Genomic DNA, 22996 nt, shown 5'->3' on the forward strand with positions numbered 1-22996 from the left:
CCTGGTCACCAAGCAAGCCAAGATCTTTCCCGATGGTGACAAAAAAAAGTACTCACCTTTGCCCCACTTATTTTAGAAATAATGTCATGTTTTTACTTTCCATGCCCCTTTTGATGTCATTTCCTGTCTTGGTGACTACACAGGAAGTGAAGAAAACATGTCCCCGATGGCTACAAAAACACTGATAAAAGCTCTAAGCCAGAAACACAGAATACAGGTGACCACTTCCGCCAGTATGTGCTACCACTCTACTAGCCCCCTGCCAGGCTATATAGCGCTCACATCCTTCCCACAGTGCCCCTCTACCAGGGCACGGCTACTACATGACTTCAGTGACTCCAAATGTCACAGCAAACACTCCACCTGTGGATGTGGATATCTAGTGACCAGCCAGAGGAACTACACCATCGGTGCTCTACCCTACAGTGTACTAGTCAATTATAGTCTTACCAAATATTCGGAAGGCATAATGAGATTTGATTTCAAGGGAAGCAGATTCACTGAAAGCACTGAGCATGTCGAGGAAATCTTCAAATGACATGCTGTCATCACCATTGTTTGAAGTAGAGAAGACATGGCATATGCGATGCTTAAAGGGGTTAGCCTGCAAAGAGTAAAAAGGAATCTCTTGGTATGAATTTACTATGTTCGACAGAATTCAAGTACATCGAACAAAATATTAGTTACATAAAAATGAAAAATTTCTAATAAACTGACGAGCGGGACAACCTTGTGGACCATACCTCTACCTTTCAACCCTTTTTCTTCTTTCTCTTTCCTTTTCTCCACCTTACGATTAAAGCTCATTATCAGAATTTATTTGACCTATATACACTCTACTTGTAAACAATATGTATAGTAGGTATAAATCATTGAAATACCTACAAAAGTAACTAAGGAAATGATATATATCTTTAATTTAGGTTTACGTGAACCCAATGTTTAATATTTGAAATTTCATGATATTTACCTATATAAACCCTACTGTAAAACAATGAGCTTACTTTAAAGATCCTTTTAAACTTACTTTATGTATCTTTATAACATTGTATACTCAATAAACTTCTTTTGACAAGGAAAAAAAAAAAAAAAAAAAAAAAATGAAAAATTTCACCTGAATTTACAAACGATGAGGTGTAAAGCACATTTATAAAACGCACAGCAACGAGCTTTACAATTGTGCTTAGTGTTTGCTTGCTTAAAATCTCTGAAGCAAAAAGAAGTCCCATTAGTTTCAAACAATGGATATAAAAATAAAATACATTTGGAGATTCAACAAGGCCTATGATGAAAGGTACACCATTCCTACTGTGAAACACGGAGGTGGATCGCTGATGTTTTGGGGGTGTGCGAGCTACAAGGGCACAGGAAATTGGTCAAAATTGAGGGCAAGACGAATGCAGTATGTTATCAAAAGAATACTGGAGGAACATTTGCATTCATTAGCCAGGAAGCTGCGCATGGGACGTACTTAGACATTCCAACATGACAATGATCCAAAACACAAGGCCAAGTCCACCTGTCATTGGCTACAGCAGAATAAAATGAAAGTTCTGAAGTGGCCATCTCAGTCTCCTGATCTCAATATCATTGAGCCACTCTGGGGAGATCTCAAACGCGAAGTTCATGCAAGAGAGCCCAAGAATTTACAGGAACTGGAGGCTTTTTGCCAAGAGGAATGGGCAGCTTTACCATCTGAGAAGATAAAGAGCCTCATCCACAAATACCAAAAAAGACTTCAAGCTGTCATTGATGTTAAAGGGGGCAATACACGGTATTAAGAACTGGGGTATGCAAACTTTTGATCAGGGTCATTTGGGTAGTTTCTGTTATTATGATTTAAAAAGAGTAAAACAGTTGATTAATAATAAATGGCTTCAGCCAAACACTAACCATGAGTGAAAGAAAAGTTTTTGAAAAATGGCCAAGAAATCATAAATTATATTTATATATATATATATATATTAATTATATTATATATATATTATAATATATATATATATTATAATATATATATATTATAATATATATATATATATATATATATATATATATTATATTATATTATATTATATTATATTATATATATATATATATATATATATATATATATATATATATATATATATATATATATATATATATACATATACACACACACACACACACACACATACACACACACACACAATCCTTCACCCAGTTAGTTGATCCAGAGGAAGAGGAAGACAAAAAAAAAAAAAAACAACACAGCAAGAGTATGATCCAATTTGCTACAGCAGGGGAAAAAACATTTCTGATTTCTCCCCCACCCCCCCACCCCCCGGCAATCGGATATTCCCTGGATTAACTTTACTTATAGAAAGTTTAGTACCCAGTTGTATTATGTACATTAAGGAAAGAATCAATCTACTGAGCTGGCCAGAACCACCTCTAGATGGAGTCTAGTCCACATTTTCACAGCTCTTACTGTGAAGAAACCTTTCCGTATTTGGAGATGAAATCTTTTTTTCCTTCTAGATGTAAAGAGTGCCCCCTTGTCCTCTCCTATAGTTCTACTATAATGGCATTGCCGTGCATTTGCTAAAGGGCTGCATTTTTTTGTGTACTGTGGGAACGCGCACAATTTTGTGCAATGCACAAGTGTGAATGTAGCCTAAGATGCTGCAGATGAAATCTGGAATACTGTACAGTTGGAATTACAGTCCCAAAAAAAATACATAAAAACCCTGTAGAAAGTGGAGGAAATCTTCATATCACTACACAGAAAAGCAAATGAAGATTTCAGAAATGATAAAATGGCCAAAGTTAGGCCTCATGCACAGACATACAGTACTTAGGCATAACCTATGCCTAGCATTAAAAACACAAAGGGGGATATTTACTAAAACTGGAGCACACAGAATCTGGTGCAGCTGTGCATAGTAACCAATCAGCTTCTAGATTTTACTGTCAAAGCTTTAGGGCCGATTCACATTGCTGCAACTTGTCATGCGACAAAGTCACGCCCCATTAACAGCAATGTAACCGTTCTAATCAGCGTAACTCAAGTCGCTCTGAAAAAGGTCCCTGCAACTTCATCATGACTTGCATTGACTTCTGTTTAAGAAGATGAAGTTCCACCAAAGCCCCACCCAAAGCCGGTGTAAACAGGACTGTAAGCTAACCATTTTATTTAGTGACAGAAGCTTTAACTGGCGTTCAGAGAGCTTTGAGGTGTATACGTGTAGCGCTAAAGTGTTTGGGTTGATTAACACAACCCTAAAAACCCTAAAATCTTAGTAGATCAAATTAGGTAAATCAACAAACCATGGTGACTAAACAAATATACATGAATTATAGAAATACCGCATGTGATATATACCATATAAGTGACTGAAAACTAAAAAATTGGTGCAAAGTAAATACATTAATAAGTCCATGAAGTTCTTAGAAATCCACAATGTGCAATGAGTGATTGAAAGTCCACAATATATAAAGAATAGATTGAAGGTCTTGATCACCAAATATCCAGTATAGTGGATGAAAACTGAAAACACCAGTGTGATTAAGCCACCACCGAGGTAGATGTAGGCTTACCGGATGGTTTGAACTCAGAAGAACGTACGTTCTGTGAGTCAAACAGGCTTATGCTGTCAGCCGACAACCAGGATGGAACCTTGGGGATCCTCCGTGATTGGAACCCGGAATATCCTAGAACCTCATGGGAAATCCATCTCCATACAGGTGGTTGTACGTCAGAAGATAGTGATCAATTGGATGAGGAAAATGGAAAAAAGATGGCCACATAGCATAATTCCGTATAAAGTCTTAAAATGTATTAAAAGTAAAACACTTACATTTGGAAAGGGATTACAAGCACTTGAATAAAATAATGGCGGCAGTGGAGACGCGTTTCGTCTCATTAGACTTCGTTCAGAGAGCTTTAACAAAGCGTGTCCAAAGCCATGTTTTGAAGCAAGTGTAAACTAGCCCTTAGTGTGATATGGGAAATGGCCTCATTCAATGCCAGCGTCTTTTTAATTCATTAGTAGGAAAGATGAATATATGGAAAGATGTCAGGACATTGTGGCCAATACAGACCACGCCTGCTAAAAATAAATACAATTACCTTTAATTCAGGCAGCGTCAGAAACGTTTCCTTCGGCACCCGCACAGAATTGATGTTGCTCCGGTTTTCTTTCCGTACAAGTTCACTAAAGCGTTTATAAGCCCTAAAGGGAAGTAAAGAAGCATTACATTAAATGCATATTCTAGGTGTGTGGCACTACAAATACCAGTAGGAAGATACATTGCAACATAAAGAGGTACACAGCTAAAACTGATCCGAAATAAAACCCACAAATCAATGCAGCTCAATAAAACATGGAATTTATTTTTTTAAATGCAGGCAGTGCAAATACCAAAGTCTGACTTGGTATCATTGTGGTCTAATGTACAGCAGAGCTCACACGAGGGGGGAGGAAAGCAGCGCAAGGAGCTAATAGGGTATATTACACAGTTAGTAAAAAAAAATAAAAGGACAAGTCCGTCTAGTTCAACAATAAAAATAAATATCAAACAATCCCATATACCCAATCCTATACCCACATTGCAGTGCAAGAAGCATGCTGATATAGAAGCAGAGAGCAGATTAATACAGAGATTGGATCATCAGTAAGCTGCTTCAAATATTACTGTCCCATCACATGCTGGGAGTAGGGAAGGGACCTGTAAGTGAAAACTAAAAACGCAGCAAAGAGAAGGTCCCTCCCCTGACATACAGAGCTGTGCTGTGTGGCAGAGCTGTAAAAACACCAGGACTGGATTGCCAGAAAATACAAATCCTTAGGCAGGTAAAACAGCTCTGTATTTCAGATGTGAAATTTAGCCTTTTGTCTGGAATTCAGCTTCAAAATAGAGACGGTTGCTATGTAGCTTTTTAAAGCCCAACTTCAGATAATTGGTTTGTGCAAATAAGCATATATTGATTGGTTATAGTGTCTACAAAATAGGGGATATATTGAAGGCATTTTTATTTTATTTATTTATTTATTTATTTTTACTAGTAATGGCGGTGATCACTTTTTTTGCAGAACTGCAACATTGCGGAGGACAGATCGGACGCTTTTGACACTTTTTTGTGACCAGTGACATTATTACAGTGAAAAATAGCCACTGATCCCTGTATAAATGTCACTGGCAGGGAAGGGGTTAGCACTAGGGGGGCGATCAAGGGGTTAAATGTTCCCAAGAGAGGCGTTTCTAAATGTGGGCAGAGGGGACTGACTGGGAGAAGAGAGAGATCACTGTTCCTGATCACTACACTACAGACAATCTCTTTCTACTCCCCTGACTGTTTACATTGACAGATCCCCCGTTCTGTCTCTCCGTGGAGTGATCGCGGGTGGCCATTAAAAAGGGACCGACGTACACATATGGCGATTTGCGCAGAAGAGCCAACCTGCCGCAGTATAACTGCGGCGGCTGATCTGCAAGTGGTTAAAGTAATATTAAAGTTTTTTTTTTTAAAACAAACATGTAATGGTTTTGCACAGAACAGCCCAGATCCTCCTCCTCACAGGTCCCCCACTGCCACTCCTGGCCCCTCCCTCATGCCCCCAGGCAAGCAGCTTGCTGTGGGGGCACCCAAGCAGGCTCGCCCTCTCTCTTCTTATTGGCTCACTGGCTGTGATTGACAGCTCCTGCCTCAGCCAATGGGAAGTGAGAGTCCCCAGAGAGCCGAGAATAGAGGTTTCTTTACCTTCATTCATAGAATGCACAAAAGGTAAAAAACCTTGAGCCTTTAAAACCAATTTAATGCCTATGTTTCATGTATACATAGCTCAAGTTGCAGTAGTACCTGCTTTGTGCAACAGTACTGCATGGAGTTCCCCCACCAGTGCTCTTTGTTTCCCCTCTTCTGCATCTGCCCCCATAGCTAGTGCAGATGTGTGGGCTGGCTCCTGAGCCAAGTTCTGTGTGTCCATAGACACACACCGTGTGTGAGAGAGAGAAAAAGAGAGTAAAAGAAAGTAAAAGAGAGTAAAAGAAAGTAAAAGAAAGTAAAAGAAAGTAAAAGAAAGTAAAAGAAAGTAAAAGAAAGTAAAAGAAAGAAACTCGGGCACAAAGCTAGATCGAAAAAAGGAGTCAGGTAAGTATTTTTTTGATACATGAGAAAAGGCTTGTTGTACTGAAGTCGATCAGCCTGCCCATAGATGGATAGAATCTCAGCCGATCCCTGCTGAAATAGCCAAAATTCGATCCACCTATGGCCAGCTTTACAGTGCTTTAGTATAGAGAGAGATATCGATGGACATGCAGCTCACTCAAAGCCCTGGCTGCTACCAGATGAATTGACATATAAGGGGGTCCAATCATGCAGGAAAAGGAAGAAAGCAGAGCAAAGGTACCAGGCAGACGAGGAAGCAAAGCATATGCAGGCATCGATCGGGTATTCTGACGTTTGTTGTAGCTGGCTGTCAGAATACAATAGCTCACAGCGGGAGATTCATACACTGTCAGGAAGGACGGAGGAATCTGAATATGAAAATATATATATATATATATATATATATATATATATATATATATATATATATATATATATATATATATATATATATATATATATATATATATATATATATATATATATATATATATATATACACATATACACACACACACACCCCTTTAGAAAATCATCCCCCCACCAAGGACAATCACACGAGCAAATTCCACAACAGTATTTCCAAAAAGTACAATTCATGATTTACCAATCCTCCTCCACCCCACACCTTCTACTCCACCCTTCCTCTGACACACATGGTGTTCAATGTGGCTTCTGCTGACTCAGCGTGTATTCAGACTGCACTGCAATGTAAACCTCGCTCCAGCTCCACAGATAGAAGTATTACTCCAGCAAATGGTCTGGCTGACATACTGAACCTCTTACAAAACATGTATTGCATCAAAGATTGATGAATAAAGGCTGAAATAAGCCACTGGATTTCCTCTCATCCATTCACAGGATGTTTTGTATTTAATCGGAGAATGCAATATGTTTTGTGAATGGATGTGGTGTAAATCTAACGACCCACTATCACTGTGCTAGAGTCAGAACTATATGGCTACACACATGCAGCTATCACTGTTGTACCTCTAAAAAGTGATCTGCAGTCTGATCACTTTCCAGAGGCGTTTTTAGAGGTGATGAAGAGACAGGCGGTCGCCTTTTCACCGCTTGACAAAATGCCTCTGAAAAGTGCAGTAGGCACTGGTGACATAGCCAGGGCCTCACAGGTCCCCGTGGGAAGGTCATATTACCAGTGCCTTCTCATCTGATCTTGTGTATGTGCCATACGCAACCTTGCTTAGTTTGTTATTATTCAAAGGCAAAACACGCCTGGTCATGTACAGCCCATACCTGAATGAGACCTGGTGCTATGCACTACTGCTCATGCACTGTATAAAACCTGATGCCTACTACTGAATAATAATACACAGTGCCAAGTCTATACCTGGATCTCAGGCATATGCCGTACAGGACCTGGCACAGTTTGTACCAAGTAACAAAGCAACATCATGTATGGTGCATGCACGAGATAAAGAGCAAACATTAGTGGGCCGCCACAGAATAAGAAAGAAAAAAGGTGGGCTGCTAATGATTTATTTATTTATTTTTTTTAAATGGAGGCCTGGGATTCTTATCTGCAGCGAACAGACCAAGGAGAATGCAGAAAACATAAAGTGGTTCTCAAGACAGGTCCCCCCCCAAGCTGGCCCAAACAAACTATGTCCCTGATTAACATGCAAGGCCGCTGGATGTGTTGTAGCTGAGGTTACATACAGCTCCGTGTTCCAGGTTCAAGCTGAGACCTGTAGACCAGTAGACATCAATAAGTTCAACAGGTGAGGGAATCTTCTGAGGAGACTGCCACCAATTATCTGAAGGCTTACTAGAAAGGTTGGACTTTAAGGGGCTTATACCTCTCAAGTCAAAAAGGCTTGGGTGTCAAAACACCATGGTTGATGTAAAACCAGCGACAATCCGGATAGCCTTGATCTCACTAAACTTGGTACAATATAGGACACCAGTATGTGTTCAAACAGACATCAAAATATGGTACAGCCAATGGGGAGGACACCCAGGGAGGTTGGAATCAGCTCACATGGTAAAACCAAAATGACAAAAAGGTTCCACATAGTGTGATAACGTTTCACATCTTTTAATTAAAATTAGTAAAAAATTGAGCACTTGCATGTCAATTAAGGATTAATGGCATAAGATGGCACAATGGTGATAGCGGCACTTCACTCAATGCGTTTCATCTGAATTGAATTTCCGCCTACCGGACGTTCCGGTCAAATAAACGTCACTTCCGGTCTGGAGCAAAAATCTCCAGTGCCCAACAGTAACAAACAGTACCCCATATATCCGATAAGGTGATTCAGACGAAACCTGTCGGGTGAAGTGCCGCTATCACCATTCTGCCATCTTATGCCATTAATCTTTGATTGTGAGTGTTCAATTTTTTTTTACTAATTTTAATTAAAAGATTTGAAACTTTATCACACTATGTGGAACACTTTTGTCATTTGGTTTTACCATGTGAACGGATTCCAACCTCCCTGGGAGTCCTCCCCATCGGCTGTACCATATTTTGAGGTCTGTTTGAACACATACTGGTGTCCTATATCGTACCAAGTTTAGTGAGATCGAGGCTATCCAGATTGTTGCTGGTTTTACATCAACCATGGTGTTTTGACACAAGGCTTTTTGACTTGAGAGGTATAAGCCTCTTCAAGTCCAACCTTCAGTCTCCTTACAAGATTCCCTCAACTGTTGACCTTATTGATGTCTACTGGTCTACAATTACTAACTCACGGACATTGTCCAGATTCACCAGACCATTTGGTCTTTACCATATATCTTTCAGTTTTCACGTGGTGGACATTATCACAATAATGTCTATATTTATTATTATTATTATACAGTATTTATATAGCGCCAACAGTTTACGTAGCGCTTTACAACTTGACGGTAGACAGTACAAATACAATACAATTTGATACAGTAGGAATCAGAGGGCCCTGCTCCTTAGAGCTTACAATCTAAGAGGGAAGGTCAAGAGATACAAGAGGTAATAACTGTGGGTGATGTGCATGTATCAATATGAACATATTGTCTTTTTTAAGCATTGCGTGGTGCTTAGCCATTTACAGAAAGTAAGGTATTCTAGCAATGAATACAAAGCTTCCTCTGATTGGTGAGTCAGAGAAGCAGGCTGATGTCGCAACCTCTGACTCAGCCAAAGGAAGCTTTGTATTCATTGCTAGAATACCACATTTCCTATGAATGGCTGTGCCCGGATCAGACTCTGTTGCATTCCAGGTATGAGATACGAAGTCTCGGCTCTGACCCCGGAACACAGTGCTGTATTTACCCGCAGCTACATACAGTTTACAGTGGGGACGGAAAGTATTCAGACCACCTTAAATTTTTCACTCTTTGTTATATTGCAGCCATTTGCTAAAATCATATAAAGTTAATTTTTTTCCTCATTAATGTACACACAGCACCCCATATTGACCAAAAAAAAAAAAAAAACAGAACTGTTGACATTTTTGCAGATTTATTATAAAAGAAAAACTGAAATATCACATGGTCCTAAGTATTCAGACCCTTTGCTGTGACACTCATATTTTTAACTCATCTCTGTCCATTTCTTCTGATCATCCTTGAGAGGGTTCTACACCTTCATTTGAGTCCAGCTGTGTTTGATTATACTGATTGGACTTGATTGATTAGGAAAGCCACACACCTATCTATATAAGATCTTACAGCTCACAGTGCATGTCAGAGCAAATGAGAATCATGAGGTCAAAGGAACTGCCTTAAGAGCTCCGAGACAGAATTGTGGCAAGGCACAGATCTGGCCAAGGTTACAAAAAAATTTCTGCTGCACTTAAGGTACCCTAAGAGCACAGTGGCCTCCATAATCCTTAAATGGAAGGCGTTTGGGACGACCAGAACCCTTCCTAGAGCTGGCCGTCCGGCCAAACTGAGCTATCGGGGGAGAAGAGCCTTGGTGAGAGAGGTAAAGAAGAACCCAAAGATCACTGTGGCTGAGCTCCAGAGATGCAGTCGGAGGATGGAAGAAAGTTGTAGAAAGTCAACCATCACTGCAGCCCTCCACCAGTCAGGGCTTTATGGCAGAGAGGCCCGACGGAAGCCTCTCCTCAGTGCAAGACACATGAAAGCCCGCATGGAGTTTGCTAAAAAACACCTGAAGGACTCCAAGATGGTGAGAAATAAGATTCTTTGGTCTGATGAGACTAAGAACTTTTTGCCTTAATTCTAAGTGGTATGTGTGGAGAAAACCAGGCACTGCTCATCACCTGTCCCAACAGTGAAGCATGGTGGTGGCAGCACCATGCTGTGGGGGTGTTTTTCAGCTGCAGGGACAGGACGACTGGTTGCAATCGAGGGAAAGATGAATGCGGCCAAGTACAGGGATATCCTGGATGAAAACCTTCTCCAGAGTGCTCAGGACCTCAGACTGGGCCAAAGGTTTACCTTCCAACAAGACAATGACCCTAAGCACACAGCTAAAATAACAAAGGATTGGCTTCACAACAACTCCGTGACTGTTCTTGAATGGCCCAGCCAGAGCCCTGACTTAAACCCAATTGAGCATCTCTGGAGAGACCTAAAAATGGCTGTCCACCAACGTTTACCATCCAACCTGACAGAACTGGAGAGGATCTGCAAGGAGGAATGGCAGAGGATCACCAAATCCAGGTGTGAAAAACTTGTTGCATCTTTCCCAGAAAGACTCATGGCTGTATTAGATCAAAAGGGTGCTTCTACTAAATACTGAGCAAAGGGTCTGAATACTTAGGACCATGTGATATTTCAGTTTTTCTTTTTTAATAAATCTGCAAAACATGTCAACAATTCTGTGTTTTTCTGTCAGTATGGGGTGCTGTGTGTACATTAATGAGGGAAAAAATGAACTTAAATGATTTTAGCAAATGGCTGCAATATAACAAAGTGAAAAATTTAAGGGGGTCTGAACACAGTCCGTCCCCACCGTATACCGCACATCCAGCGGCCTCACATGTTAGTGAAGGACATAGTTTGTTTGGGTCAGCTTGGCCCAAACAAACTATGCAAAGTGGAACAAAAGCTGGAGTTCAGCTTTAATGCATATGTTCTAAGTAAAAAAAGAAAAACTTCCGCATGTAGGTTTCCCCCTCAGCCCCCTGTTATATTTACCTGAGCCCAATCTCAATCCAATGATGTAGCAGAGGATCTCTCTGCTCTTTCCCTCCTCACTGACTCAGATATAGTGCAATCGCAGTAAACAATATGTGGGATGTACCTCCAGGGAGTTGCAGGTAAGAGTGAGAGAACATATGGGCAATATGAAAAGAGGCAAAAAAAGAACATAGTGTTCCGAAACACTTCAGGATAGCACATCAGAAAGATCCATCAAGAGAGTCAGATTTTGAGGGAAGGAGAAGGTCACCAAACACTGGCGAGGCGGTAACTATATTAGATCAGCCAACGAGAATCATTCTGGATCTATGAGACTAACGTCTTGGCTCCTTTTGATGTCAATACAGGATTTGATCTGAATTGGTTTTATCAGTACAAAATAACGACCATTACTTAATACGGAGTGGTCTTTAGAGATATACATGTAGGAGGTGGATATTAATAGGCAATATTTTAATATAGAGAGTTTCTTTTAAGGATATTATGTATGGGTGGGAGATATCCATAGAAATTATATATATATATATATATATATATATATATATATATATATATATATATATATATATATATATATATATATATATATATATATATATATATATATATATATATTCTCATTCTCATGGGTGTGGACATCTTTTGAGCTCAGTTTGGGGGTTAGTATTTATACATTCCTCTGTCTCTGATGCCAAATGCTCGGTATCGGTGCCGATACTAGTATCAGGAAAACCCTAATATTAGTTAGAGATAGATAGGAGGATAGATAGATCTAAGGAGTGAGCCCGCACAAGTGCCCCCATAGCAAGCAGCTTGCTATAGGGGCACTAGCAGGGGGGAGGAGCCAGCAGGGGTCACGAGAGGAGTAGGATGTGAAGTAAGTATTAGCATGGTTGTTATTTTAAAAGAAAAAAAAATGTCTAGAATCACTTTGAAGGAAAGACTACAGTAACTATTACGTTTTTTACATTTCTATTGCTGTGGTCAAGGTTCTGAGTGAGGGGCAGTCTGCATGAAGTCTTGACTTGTTTAAATTATTAATGCTGTATATCTTTACATGATTCAAGAAAAAACAAGTGCATATTGGTACTTACAGTAAAATTTCCTGTTTTGTGAGATACGTCAGTTCCTAAACAAACACAAATCAAACTGATTAATAACATAATCAGAGAAATCAGCAATACAAAAAAATAAATTGTGCTTCTGAAAATCACCTGGTGAGAGCTCCAGAAAAAAAAAAAAAAAAAAAAAAAAAAAAAAAGTATAACATCATTTTATATTATTGAGTCCCCGGGTCTTTTACTCTCCAAATCCCCCAAAGTCCCAGAGCGTTTTCATATTTGTTTTGGTGATGCCTCACTTCCACACATAACTTTAGGGCTCCGTTCATACCCAAGCGTTATTGGGCCTTTTACTGCTCTAAGCCTCAGCTCTAAAAACTCCCAACAAGACAAATCCCATTCATTTCAATGGCCCCTGTTCACATCTGAGCGTTCTGTCACCTAAAGCAAAATGCCTGTCGCTCAAAAAAAGTACAGGAGCTTATTTTTTGGCAGATTACAGGCATTTTTCATTCTTTTACATTGGTGACCTTTTGATCTGTACAAAATTTTGGCAAAAATTGCACAACTTTCTGCCTGAAAACAATCCTCAGGTGTGAACGAAGCCTTAGGCCTCTTTCACATGAGCGATCGGTTCAGGTCCGCCTGTCAGTTTTCTAGGCGGACCTGAACGGACCCTCCATAGACCTCTATGGAGCGTCGGATGTCAGCGGTGACATGTCCGCTGACATCCGACCTGCTCCGATCCGAAAAAGTGTAACGGAGGAAAAACCTACTTTTCTATCAGTTTTCGGATCGGATTGGGGGACAACGGACTCTACGGTCCGTCATCATCAGATCCCCCATAGGGGAGAGCGGCACTCTAACAGGTTCGTCGCTGCACAGTGTGCAGAGATAGACCTGTCATCTGCCAGCTCAGCGGGGATCCACGGAGCAATCCCTGCTAAGCAAGCGGATGTTCACGGGCCGGATCATCACGGATCCGTCCCGTGTGAAAGGGCCCTAAAGGTTTTTACATTTTCCAGGGACAAATGTCTGTTGTTGGATTTTCCGAGCGTGTGTAGACAAGTCCATCAGACAAAAGTCCAAAGTACAAACACGCATGCTCGGAAGCAAGGACGAGCCAGAAGCGGTCGGTCTTGTAAACTAGCGTTCGTAATGGAGAATTAACATTTGTGACGTGGCAAATTATGAAAACTCGAAATGCAGCGCACAATTCTCTTCTTCTTTAATATGATAATAATGAAGCTGCTTTGTTGGTGATACTGATGGCGTTATTGCAAACGAATTTTCAAAGGCTTTTTTTTTTTCTAGTGATATCAAGAATAATATTATTATGGTTTTTTTTTTTGGTCAAGTTACCACAACACCATTATCCCGTAGTTTTTAAGATCAAAGATACAACTATGTTGGTGTCCCTTGTCAATTTTACACTGTATTTTTTTAAAATGTAACTGCCTACTCCCAAACTGTCATTTGAAGTAAAACACATAGCCAAGTATTATTCTACACAATTATTTTATTGTGCATTAAAAAAAGAAAACAAATAAAATTAGACATGCTATCTGCCAATAGAACTTAACCAAAAAGTGCATTCTATGCATCCAAAAATATAGTAAATATACCAAATCAAATCATTATTCAACCAAAAAAATAATGTCAAAGCAATAACTCCAAGGCCAATAATAGATAACACGTTATCTCCTCTGATTCCGCAACGTCTGGTTGACAAACGGCTGTTCAGAAACGAACTGAAAAGCATGAAATGAAAAGCACGAATCAACACTCAAACTTCTACTATCACGAAATTAGCAGAAGGAGCCCAAAGGGTGGTGCTAAAGAGCTGAAAAAACATGTAGTACATCGCTACGTTCGTGATTGTTGGCCAACAAATGTGTGGCCGTGTGCATGCAAGACAAGTTTGGGCCAAAGCCCTTCGGACAAAAGTCCACAGTTTTGTTGGCCAACAATCCGACCATGTGTACGAGGCTTTAGTGTTTTGTAGTCTACACCAACATATTATACAGTGCTTTTTTGGGGGAATACAGGGATTTAATCTGGTAAAAACGCTGATACATACATTTTTTTTTTTTATTTCCTACAACATTTTAACACACACAGCAGGTAACAGTATGCATAGTTTGTTAGCATAACATTAACCCCTTTGCGCCAGCGCCTCCCAGCCGTTTGATTTCAGATGCCGGGAGGCAGGCGCGTAGTTAGGTCTGCAAAAGATCTGGGGCTAGAGCCCATAGCAGCGGTCACCAACCTTGATGCAGGCCCGGGGGGGCACACCAGTGGCAAGTAATTTTTTGCAGGCAAAGGCGTTTCAATCATGGCACCATGGTCTATATGGTGCCAGGGTGATCGATAGCATAGTTTCTATTGTTACATTCTAATATATAACGAAGTGGTTCAACTCACCATAATGCAGAATCTCTCTGCTCCCCACCACACCTCCGACATTGAAGAGGCCCACGCTGTGAGGGCGGAAGAGCGCTGATGTGTGGCGGGCAGTGAGAAATGATATCATCTCTTTGCTCCCCGCCGCACATCGCTCCCACATTGAAGTAGCCCTGCTGTGAGGGCGGAAGAGTGGTGGAGCGGGCGGAGAGAGATGATGTCATCTCTGCTTGCCCGCCCGCTCGTCTCTCTCCTCCACCCAATGCAGCCTGCCCGCCGTAGCTGCGACCCTGCGGCAAGAGACTTAAGGCTATGGGCTCCAGATTCGGGGCTGCAGCCTCGATAGCCACCCCCTGGCGACGCCTATTCAAGGAGGCAAGGGGGGGTTTAGGATCATGTGACTGCCTTGATTGGCTGCCAAGGTGGTCACATGATCATGTTGGTGACGTCCCCTCCCCCTGTTTGTAAAAGCAATCCAGTAATAGATCATAGCAGTGATTTACTGGTGCAGGGAAAGGCTGGACAGTGCTGTACACTGTTACCAATGATGTCCTGGATGACGAAATGCATTGGGCGGGGTTGGCACATGACATCAGTCCTCATCATTGGAAAGCATACTTGCACATAGTAGGAACTGCTGCTGGAGCAGGTCTCTGGTACAAGAATAAGATAACCATCTGTAAGTGCCAGTGTTAGATTAATGTAATTTACTAATAAAAGACGGTTTTATGAGATACTCTCTACCTCTGTATGATCGAGTTTATATATTGGAAGAACAGAACGAACAGGGACTACATTCTGGGATATACAAATAAGCACATTGGACCTGCTTATTAGGTTATGGTGTCCAGAGGTCCAGGCAGTGTCCCACGTACAGGGGTAGGGGTGTAATGACAGGAGGGGGGTATTTTTGATTACAGACATCAATGAGAGTGTCTTAAGGACACTGTGTGAGCGATTGATTTGCACTGAATTCTTTGTTTGGCACACAGACGTTATTTTATGGTGGACAGCACAAGGTACTTGTAAAGAAGATTTGTTGTGCTTGTTGGATAAGGACTTTGCACATGAATTTTTTATGTCACTAAGTGTTGGAAAGCACTAATAGAGGAAATGTATTATATGGAATGTCTGAGAAGCACGAAAGCAATTTATGTGGACATTTTGTAATTGTATTTATCACGAGGTGTATCAAGTTAATATTTTTCATTATTGTTTAGACCCCTTTCACACTGGAGCGTTTTTTCAGGCGTTTTTCAGGCGCTTTAGCGTTAAAAAAAGCACCTGAAAGAAGCCTCATCTGCAATCCCAATGTGAAATCCTGAGCCCTTTCACACTGCCAGCGCCCGATAAAAGCTGCTAAAGCGCTGCTTAAGACCCTTTTCACACTGGGGCGTTTTTCGGGCGCTGGCAGTTTGAAGAGCCTCGGGCCATCGGCCCACCCAGCCTGGTGGCAAAAACACGAAAGCGCTGCAAAGAAGCTGCTTGTACATACCCTCAAATTAAACCTGAGAGTGTGCACTTTCAGACCATATCTACTATATAACTATAGCTTAAATATGTTTTGGTAATTACTTGCAAAAAACTAAAAGTGTGTCTGTGTCCAAATATATAATTATGGACCTAACTGTATGTGTGCGGCCGGCGTGAAGAGGTCAAAATGACTGTAAAGGATCATTTTTTGTTTTTTTAAATAGCAAACATATCATACTTACCTCCACTGTGCAGCTCGTTTTGTACATAGTGGCCCCGAACATCCGCTTCTGGGGTTCCCCGGTGGCTCTCGCGGCTCCTCCCCACATCAGATAACCCCCTAGGAGAAGCACTTTCCCGAGGGGGTTACCTTGTGGGCGCACTCCCGAGTCCAGCATTTGTGTCCATAGACATGAATACCAGACTCAGCTACGCCCCTCGCGTCATTGGATTTGATTGACAGCAGTGGGAGCCAAAGGTTGCGCTGCTATCAATCTATCTAATCAAGAGCCGGGACCCCGTGGAGAGAGGGGCAGCACGTCCCCGCCGAACAGATGAAGGTACTCAGGTAAGTAAAACGGGGGGCCGGTGACTGCCAGGTGTTTTTTCCACCTTAATGCATAGGATGCATCAAGGTGAAAAAAAACACGAGGGTTTACAACCCCTTTAAACACTCTCCTGTCATGCCAAATGTCAGCTTTCTGGTGGAACTGACTGGGGTGGTTGCAAAGCTGCATCAAGCACTTTCACATCCATTCACCCCTGAAGGAAACGCCCCAACCCGCCCGATTACCCCCACCATGTATTCCAGGCTCTGCTGCCCCTCCTGCAGATGGGACCAGGATGGACATGACGGGTGTCTGCAAGGAGTGCAGTGAACAAATATCCAGCCGCTGATCTCCTCTCCTGTGAATGACCATGAAAATTATGAGCATTTCCTCTAGGGTTGTCCCGATACCGATACTAGTATCGGCACCGATACCGAGCATTTGCCCAAGTACTTGTACTCGGGCAAATGCTCCCGATGCTTCCCCCGATACCTGGAAGTCAGCTGTGATCGGCGCGTGGGGGAGTTACAAGATTCTCCCCCAGCGGCTTTCACCAGCTTTAGTGACATACAGCGGTGATCGCTCAACGCTGACTGTCACTGCATCTTCCTCCATGCCCCCTCCGTTCCTCTGTGTCTCTCCGCTGTCCCCCTCCGTTCTTCTCTCCTTTTCTGTCCCCCTCCGTTCTCCCCCTCCGTTCCTCTCTCCTTATCTGTCCCCTCCGTTCTCAGTTCCTCCGTCCCCCTCCTCCTTCCTTTGTGTATGGATAGATTAAGCTGACTCTGTCCATTCACATTACTGAAACATTGTAATCTCTTGTGATTACGATACTGTCTTCTCTCCATTCATTGTCAGTGCAGCTGACGCTACAGAGAAAGGGACTGGGGAATCTCTATCCTCGGTCTCTTTCTCTGTCTCAAGGGGGAGATGTCAGAGGTCTGTTAAGACCCCTGATATCTCACCAAAGCCCCCCAACAGGGCTGATTAGAAAAAAAAAATGAATAAAAAAATATTATTGTAAAAAATAAAAATTGGAAAAAAAAAAAAAAAAAAAAAAACAACACACACACATACAACGTTCACCCCCCCCCCCCCCCCCCAAAATAGCAAAAAAAAAAAAAAAAAAACTGTCATGTGACATTGAAAAAAAACGTATCAGTGAGTACTTGAAAAAAAGTATCGTTACTTGTACTCAGTTCTAAAAAAGTGGTATCGGGACAACCCTAATTTCCTCACTCCGGGGTTCAGTGCTGACATTGCCTATCTGCTGTGTGGCTGGGGAAGAAGCTGATCATGCATGATTTGTGATTGATCAGCTTCAGTGACAAGTGAAATCTCATAAAGACAGCCTGTCATTTCTACTGTGCTATCACACAATGGGCTATCGTTCCCTTATTTGATAGGCTATATAAAACAAAAAAAAAAGGGGGAAGGAGGAGGAAGGAGGAGGAAAAAGGTAGAAGAAAAAAGAAGGAAGGAAGAATTAAAAAAAAAAAAAAACACGGAGGGAGGAGGAGGAGGAGGAGGAGGAGGAGGAGGAGGAAGAAGGAAAAAGGAAGGAGGAAGAAGGAGAAGATTTTAACGCCCCCTACACCCAAACGTAAACACACATCAGGTGCACCTATGCGTGAAAATTTCACGGCTCGACGTGTTGGGTATTGACGTAGACAAAAACTCACCCAAACTCTACCGCACGATTGTAGAGTAATAAGCTGTATACATCGGTGCTCAGGCTTGTTGTGTCCCACGAACATCAAAATAGCAAAAAATGCCGGCAACACGATTGCTTCTTCTTACAAATGTTTATTTTGCACTAACAGCAGTGCTACATCTAAAGTTTTAATGCATTTCGACAGAAGCCGTCCTCATAGCAACATGTTGGGTATCTATTTACTCAGCACATCATCTTTTATATTTTATCAAAATATAAGATCGCATTACAATCCCAGCTGTCAAACACAAATCACACAGCAAATTTGCACTCCAATAACCCCCCCAATAAGCTGCAATAGGCAGAGGACAGGGGTGTTTTGCCACAGTGCTTCATGCCTGCAGGAAAAACTGACCCATTCGGGCAAACAGGGAGGAGCCACAAACACCCCACAATCCACACAGCACGTCTGTTGGGAATAACGGGGTTAATATGCGACACCTCCTGCCAATCGCTTCTGAAGGGTGATCTGAGCACAGATCTCTATTCAGAGGAATCTAAACCTACCTATAAAAGGGTACAAAAAACTTTTTTGTTGTGGATAGAGTGGAGGTGGATTAGAACCTCTGTCAGCTTTTGTTGCCGTCTGTGCCCTTTTTAAAGGGGTTGTAAAGTCAGACTTTTTTATCTTAATACATTCTATGCATTAGGATAAAAGGCCTTCTGTGTGCAGCAGCCCCCCTAATACTTACCTGAGCCCCATCTCTATCCAGCGATCTCCATGAGTGTCTCGGCCATCCGAGACTCTCGCTCCTGATAGGCTGAGCTACAGCAGTGGCGGCATTGACTCCCACTGCTGTCAAAGTCGGCTAGCCAATCAGGAGAGAGAGGAGGCGGGCCAGGCTTTGGCTCTGTGTCTGAATGGACACAGGGAGCTACGATTCGGCTTGGGTCCCCCATAGCAAGCTGCTTACTGTGGGGGCACTCAGCAGGAGGGAGGGGCCAGGATCACAGAATAGGGACCTGAGAAGAGGTGGATCTGGGCGGCTCTGTGCAAATCCACTGCTACAGAGCAGGCAAGTATAACTTTTTTTTCTATAAAAATAACAAACGAGACTTCACAATCACTTTAAGGAGATTCCCCCCTCTCTGTGTCCTGTTATCACCAAAAGTGAAAGAAAATCCAACAGTTTAGGGTTGTCACCAGAACAGGAATAGAGGGGAAATAGTCCAATGGGGACACCAGTTCTGGCAACTACCTCACATTGGAGGGTTTTCCTCTCACTTCCTGTTGTGGCTAGGGACAGGAAGTGAATGGAAATCTCCCCAACGGGGACACAGATGACAAAATATAAAGCCTGCCAGGGGTTATAACCCTTCTCTACTCTATCCAAAAGTTTTGCCTTTAGTTCCACTTAATAGGAGAGAAGCCGGGGGACAGCCATGACTTCAGATTCAGTTTTTGAACATAGTTAACTAAGCCTTTTGCAACCAGTTTCTGAGCTTTCCCTCCTCCACCCCCCTCCCCTTTTGTTTCCCCCTTTCCTCCCTTCACTTTCTTTATCCCTTTTCCACCCCCCCCCCTCCCATTTGCTCCCCCCCCCTCCCATTTGCTCCCCCCCCCTCACTTTCTCTTCCCTTTTCTTTCCTTCTCCGTTTCTTTTCTCTTTTCTTTTCCTTTTTTCTCCCCTTTCCTCCCCCCCCCTTTTTTTATTTTTATTATTATTTTTATGTCTATATTTATTTTTACTTTTATTTTTGTATTTTTATTGTTTATTATTATTTTTATAGTTATTTTCATTGCTATTGTTCCCTTTTCCTTTCCTTTCTTGACTTTACTGTCTCATCTATTTTCAACCATCCCTGTTTTCCAAATTCCTTGGACCCAATCCCCCCCTTTTTTTTTTTCACACTGGGGCGGTTTGCAGGCGCTATTGCGCTAATAATAGCGCCTGCAAATCAACCCGAAAGTGCCGCTGCTTGCATTTCAGTGTGAAAGCCCCGAGGGCTTTCACACTGGAGCGATGCGCTGGCAGGACGGTAAAAAAAAAGTCCTGCTAGCAGCATCTGAAATCAATGGGACGGCGCGGCTATACACCCTTTCTCGGCCGCTAGCGGGGGGGGTAAAACCGCCCCGCTAGTGGCCGCATACCAACGGTAAAACGCCGCTAATAATAAAAAATTAAATTAATAAAAATTACCGCCGCCGCCCCCCCGCCCCAGTGTGAAAGGGCTCTTAGTGTTTCTCTCTTTCTTTTGTTCTTTTTCACATCTTGTTCTTCTCTTGTTGCCTCACTCAAGTTCCCCACATTCACTTCTCCTCCCTACCTCCCTGAATTGGATGCAATCTGCCTTAATGGGCGGGGCCAGACGGCGTCATCCGTTTCCATGACATTGGCGGGCCCGGCACTGCAGCGTCTCCTGTTGCTTGGTCACTGCACGCGCAGCTGTCGATGACTGCTGTAGTCTGAGCCAACCTGCAAACATTTACCCCCACATGGGCACCGATCTGTGTCGGGCCGGGGTGCCCCAACGTCATGCATCTCCATGGCATCGGCGACCCCCGGCACTACAGCGTCCCTGGTTACTGCCACACGCGTGATCGGCGATTGCCATTGTAATGCGCAACCACTAATCCCTGCACTGGCGCCGATCAATATCTAGATCGTGTGATTCATATTAGAGCTGCACGATTCTGGCTAAAATGAGGAGAATCACGATTTTTTTTGCTTAGAAGTTAGATCACGATTCTCTCACGATTTTCGCTGCGTAACATCTTTCACATTAAACAAAAAAAAAAAAAAGTAGGCTAACTTTACTTTTTTTTTTTTTTTTTATTCATTGAAGTGTATTTTTTTCCCCAAAATTTGTGTTTGAAAGACCGCTGGGCAAATACAGTGTGACATAAAATATTGCAATTGACATTTTATTCCCTAGGGTCTCTGCTAAAATTATATATATATATATATATATATATATATATATATATATATATATTTATATATATATATATATATATAGAATAGAGATATATATATCTATCTATAGATATATATCTCTATCTCTTTTGTTTGGGGGTTCCAAGTAATTTTCTAGCAAAAAATATTGATTTTACCTTAAGAAACAAGTGTCAGAAAAAGATTTAGACTTTCAGTGGTTAAATTACCTGCATTTACAGGTTGTTTAAAAACTTGGCAGACTGCCTGGATTTGTTTCTTTACACACAGAAGTCTCCCTTTGATCCAAGAAGGAAGTTAGTTACAATGTTTCATTTTATCAAATTGGCAGACTGCCTGGATGTTTTCTTTTGACAGCTGAGTGAGCAGATAAGTCTTTCCACTTGTTATATGAAAAAAACAGAGATAGTCAGGGGGTCAAATCAAGATCACGATTTTGTAACGATTAATTGTGCAGCTCTAATTTATATTGATGTTCCCTAGCAACGGGCCCATCCTTACAGTGACTCAGGATCTTCAATACCAAAACACAGGTAGTGTCAGTGTTTTTTTTGTTTTTTTTTTGTGTGTTAACCCCTTCTTCGCATAAGTTTGTTTGGATCTGTTTAATTATGCTAACTTTTTTAGTCTTTTTGGCGGGATTTGTGACATAACTATCTGGGAGTGGGAGGAGCTCTGGTTTTCTCTCTTTTCTTATTGGTTGATGGCTATTTAAATTCTTTCCACCGTTACCCCACATTTATCACATGCCTGACGAATGGGGTCCTGCGTGACTCCGAAATGTTGCACCTCTCTCGTGTTGTGATCATGCAATCAACTACCCGTTTGGATGCCACTTTGTGCCGATCCTTAGTGTGCCGGCAAATCTCTACGCTGTGACTTGAACCAGGATCCAGCTAGTTGTTGCTGCAGCACCCAAACCTTGAGAGCTGATCCAGGAACGTGTGTGATGGGAATATGAAGTAGGACTTCAGAGCCCTCAGTCTGTCATCCTGATCCCTCAGCTTCAGTGGACACCCACAGCCAGGCAGGGAGCATTTCCTGGAGCAGGTCCTGTCAGGACAGGTTCACTTTACAAACTTCAGTCCTGGATCAGCCAAGGATAAGGCGCCCACTACAAGTCCCAGCATGCCCACCACATCCCTTTAAATCTGAACATATGAATTACACAGGTTCTGGGGCTGATTTAATGCAGATCAGTCACTGAGTGAGTTTAATTACTGCCTCAATCAGCCACAGAACCTGTGTAATTCATATGTGTTTGGGTTTAAAGGGATGAGATGGGAACCCTCCCCCACACACGTACCTGATACTCATTGATCAGCTCCTTGGACAGCTGGCTGGATGCGCCCCCCATTCCGGACGGACAGCAACTTCTCCCGACTCCTCCAACTTTCCGCAACAACTTCCGCCTCTGACGTCACCGCCTCTACTAGAAACAAGCTATTTACATGCCCAGGGCGACCCCGCCCTGAATGGGGCGTGACTTTGGCTGTGTGGGTGGGCCGGGGCGGTACCGCGGTGCTGTGATAGGACAGAAAGGAGTGGGCGGGGAATACGATGTACACCTGCTTACAGAAGCCGCTGCAGAGTAATGTGACTTGTACGAACCGGCCACGTGGAGGGATCAACCATCC

At 42.3% G+C, this 22996-nt stretch overlaps 1 protein-coding gene across 1 annotated transcript in view; it reads right to left on the reverse strand.

Annotated features, from left to right (window-relative positions):
• Positions 1-22812, reverse strand: part of CIB1 (calcium and integrin binding 1) — a 44469-nt gene extending 21657 nt beyond the window's left edge. Inside the window, exons 1-4 of the mRNA XM_073618488.1 lie at positions 22666-22812; positions 12361-12395; positions 4112-4214; positions 451-604 (exon numbers count right to left, since the gene is read on the reverse strand). Coding sequence (XP_073474589.1) covers positions 451-604; positions 4112-4214; positions 12361-12395; positions 22666-22716 — 343 coding nt within the window. The 5' untranslated portion in view covers positions 22717-22812. The remainder of the gene's footprint in view (positions 1-450; positions 605-4111; positions 4215-12360; positions 12396-22665) is intronic.
• Positions 22813-22996: the final 184 nt, after the last annotated feature.

This window comes from Aquarana catesbeiana, linkage group LG03 (genome assembly GCF_042186555.1).
Source record: "Aquarana catesbeiana isolate 2022-GZ linkage group LG03, ASM4218655v1, whole genome shotgun sequence".
Taxonomy (NCBI): domain Eukaryota; kingdom Metazoa; phylum Chordata; class Amphibia; order Anura; family Ranidae; genus Aquarana; species Aquarana catesbeiana.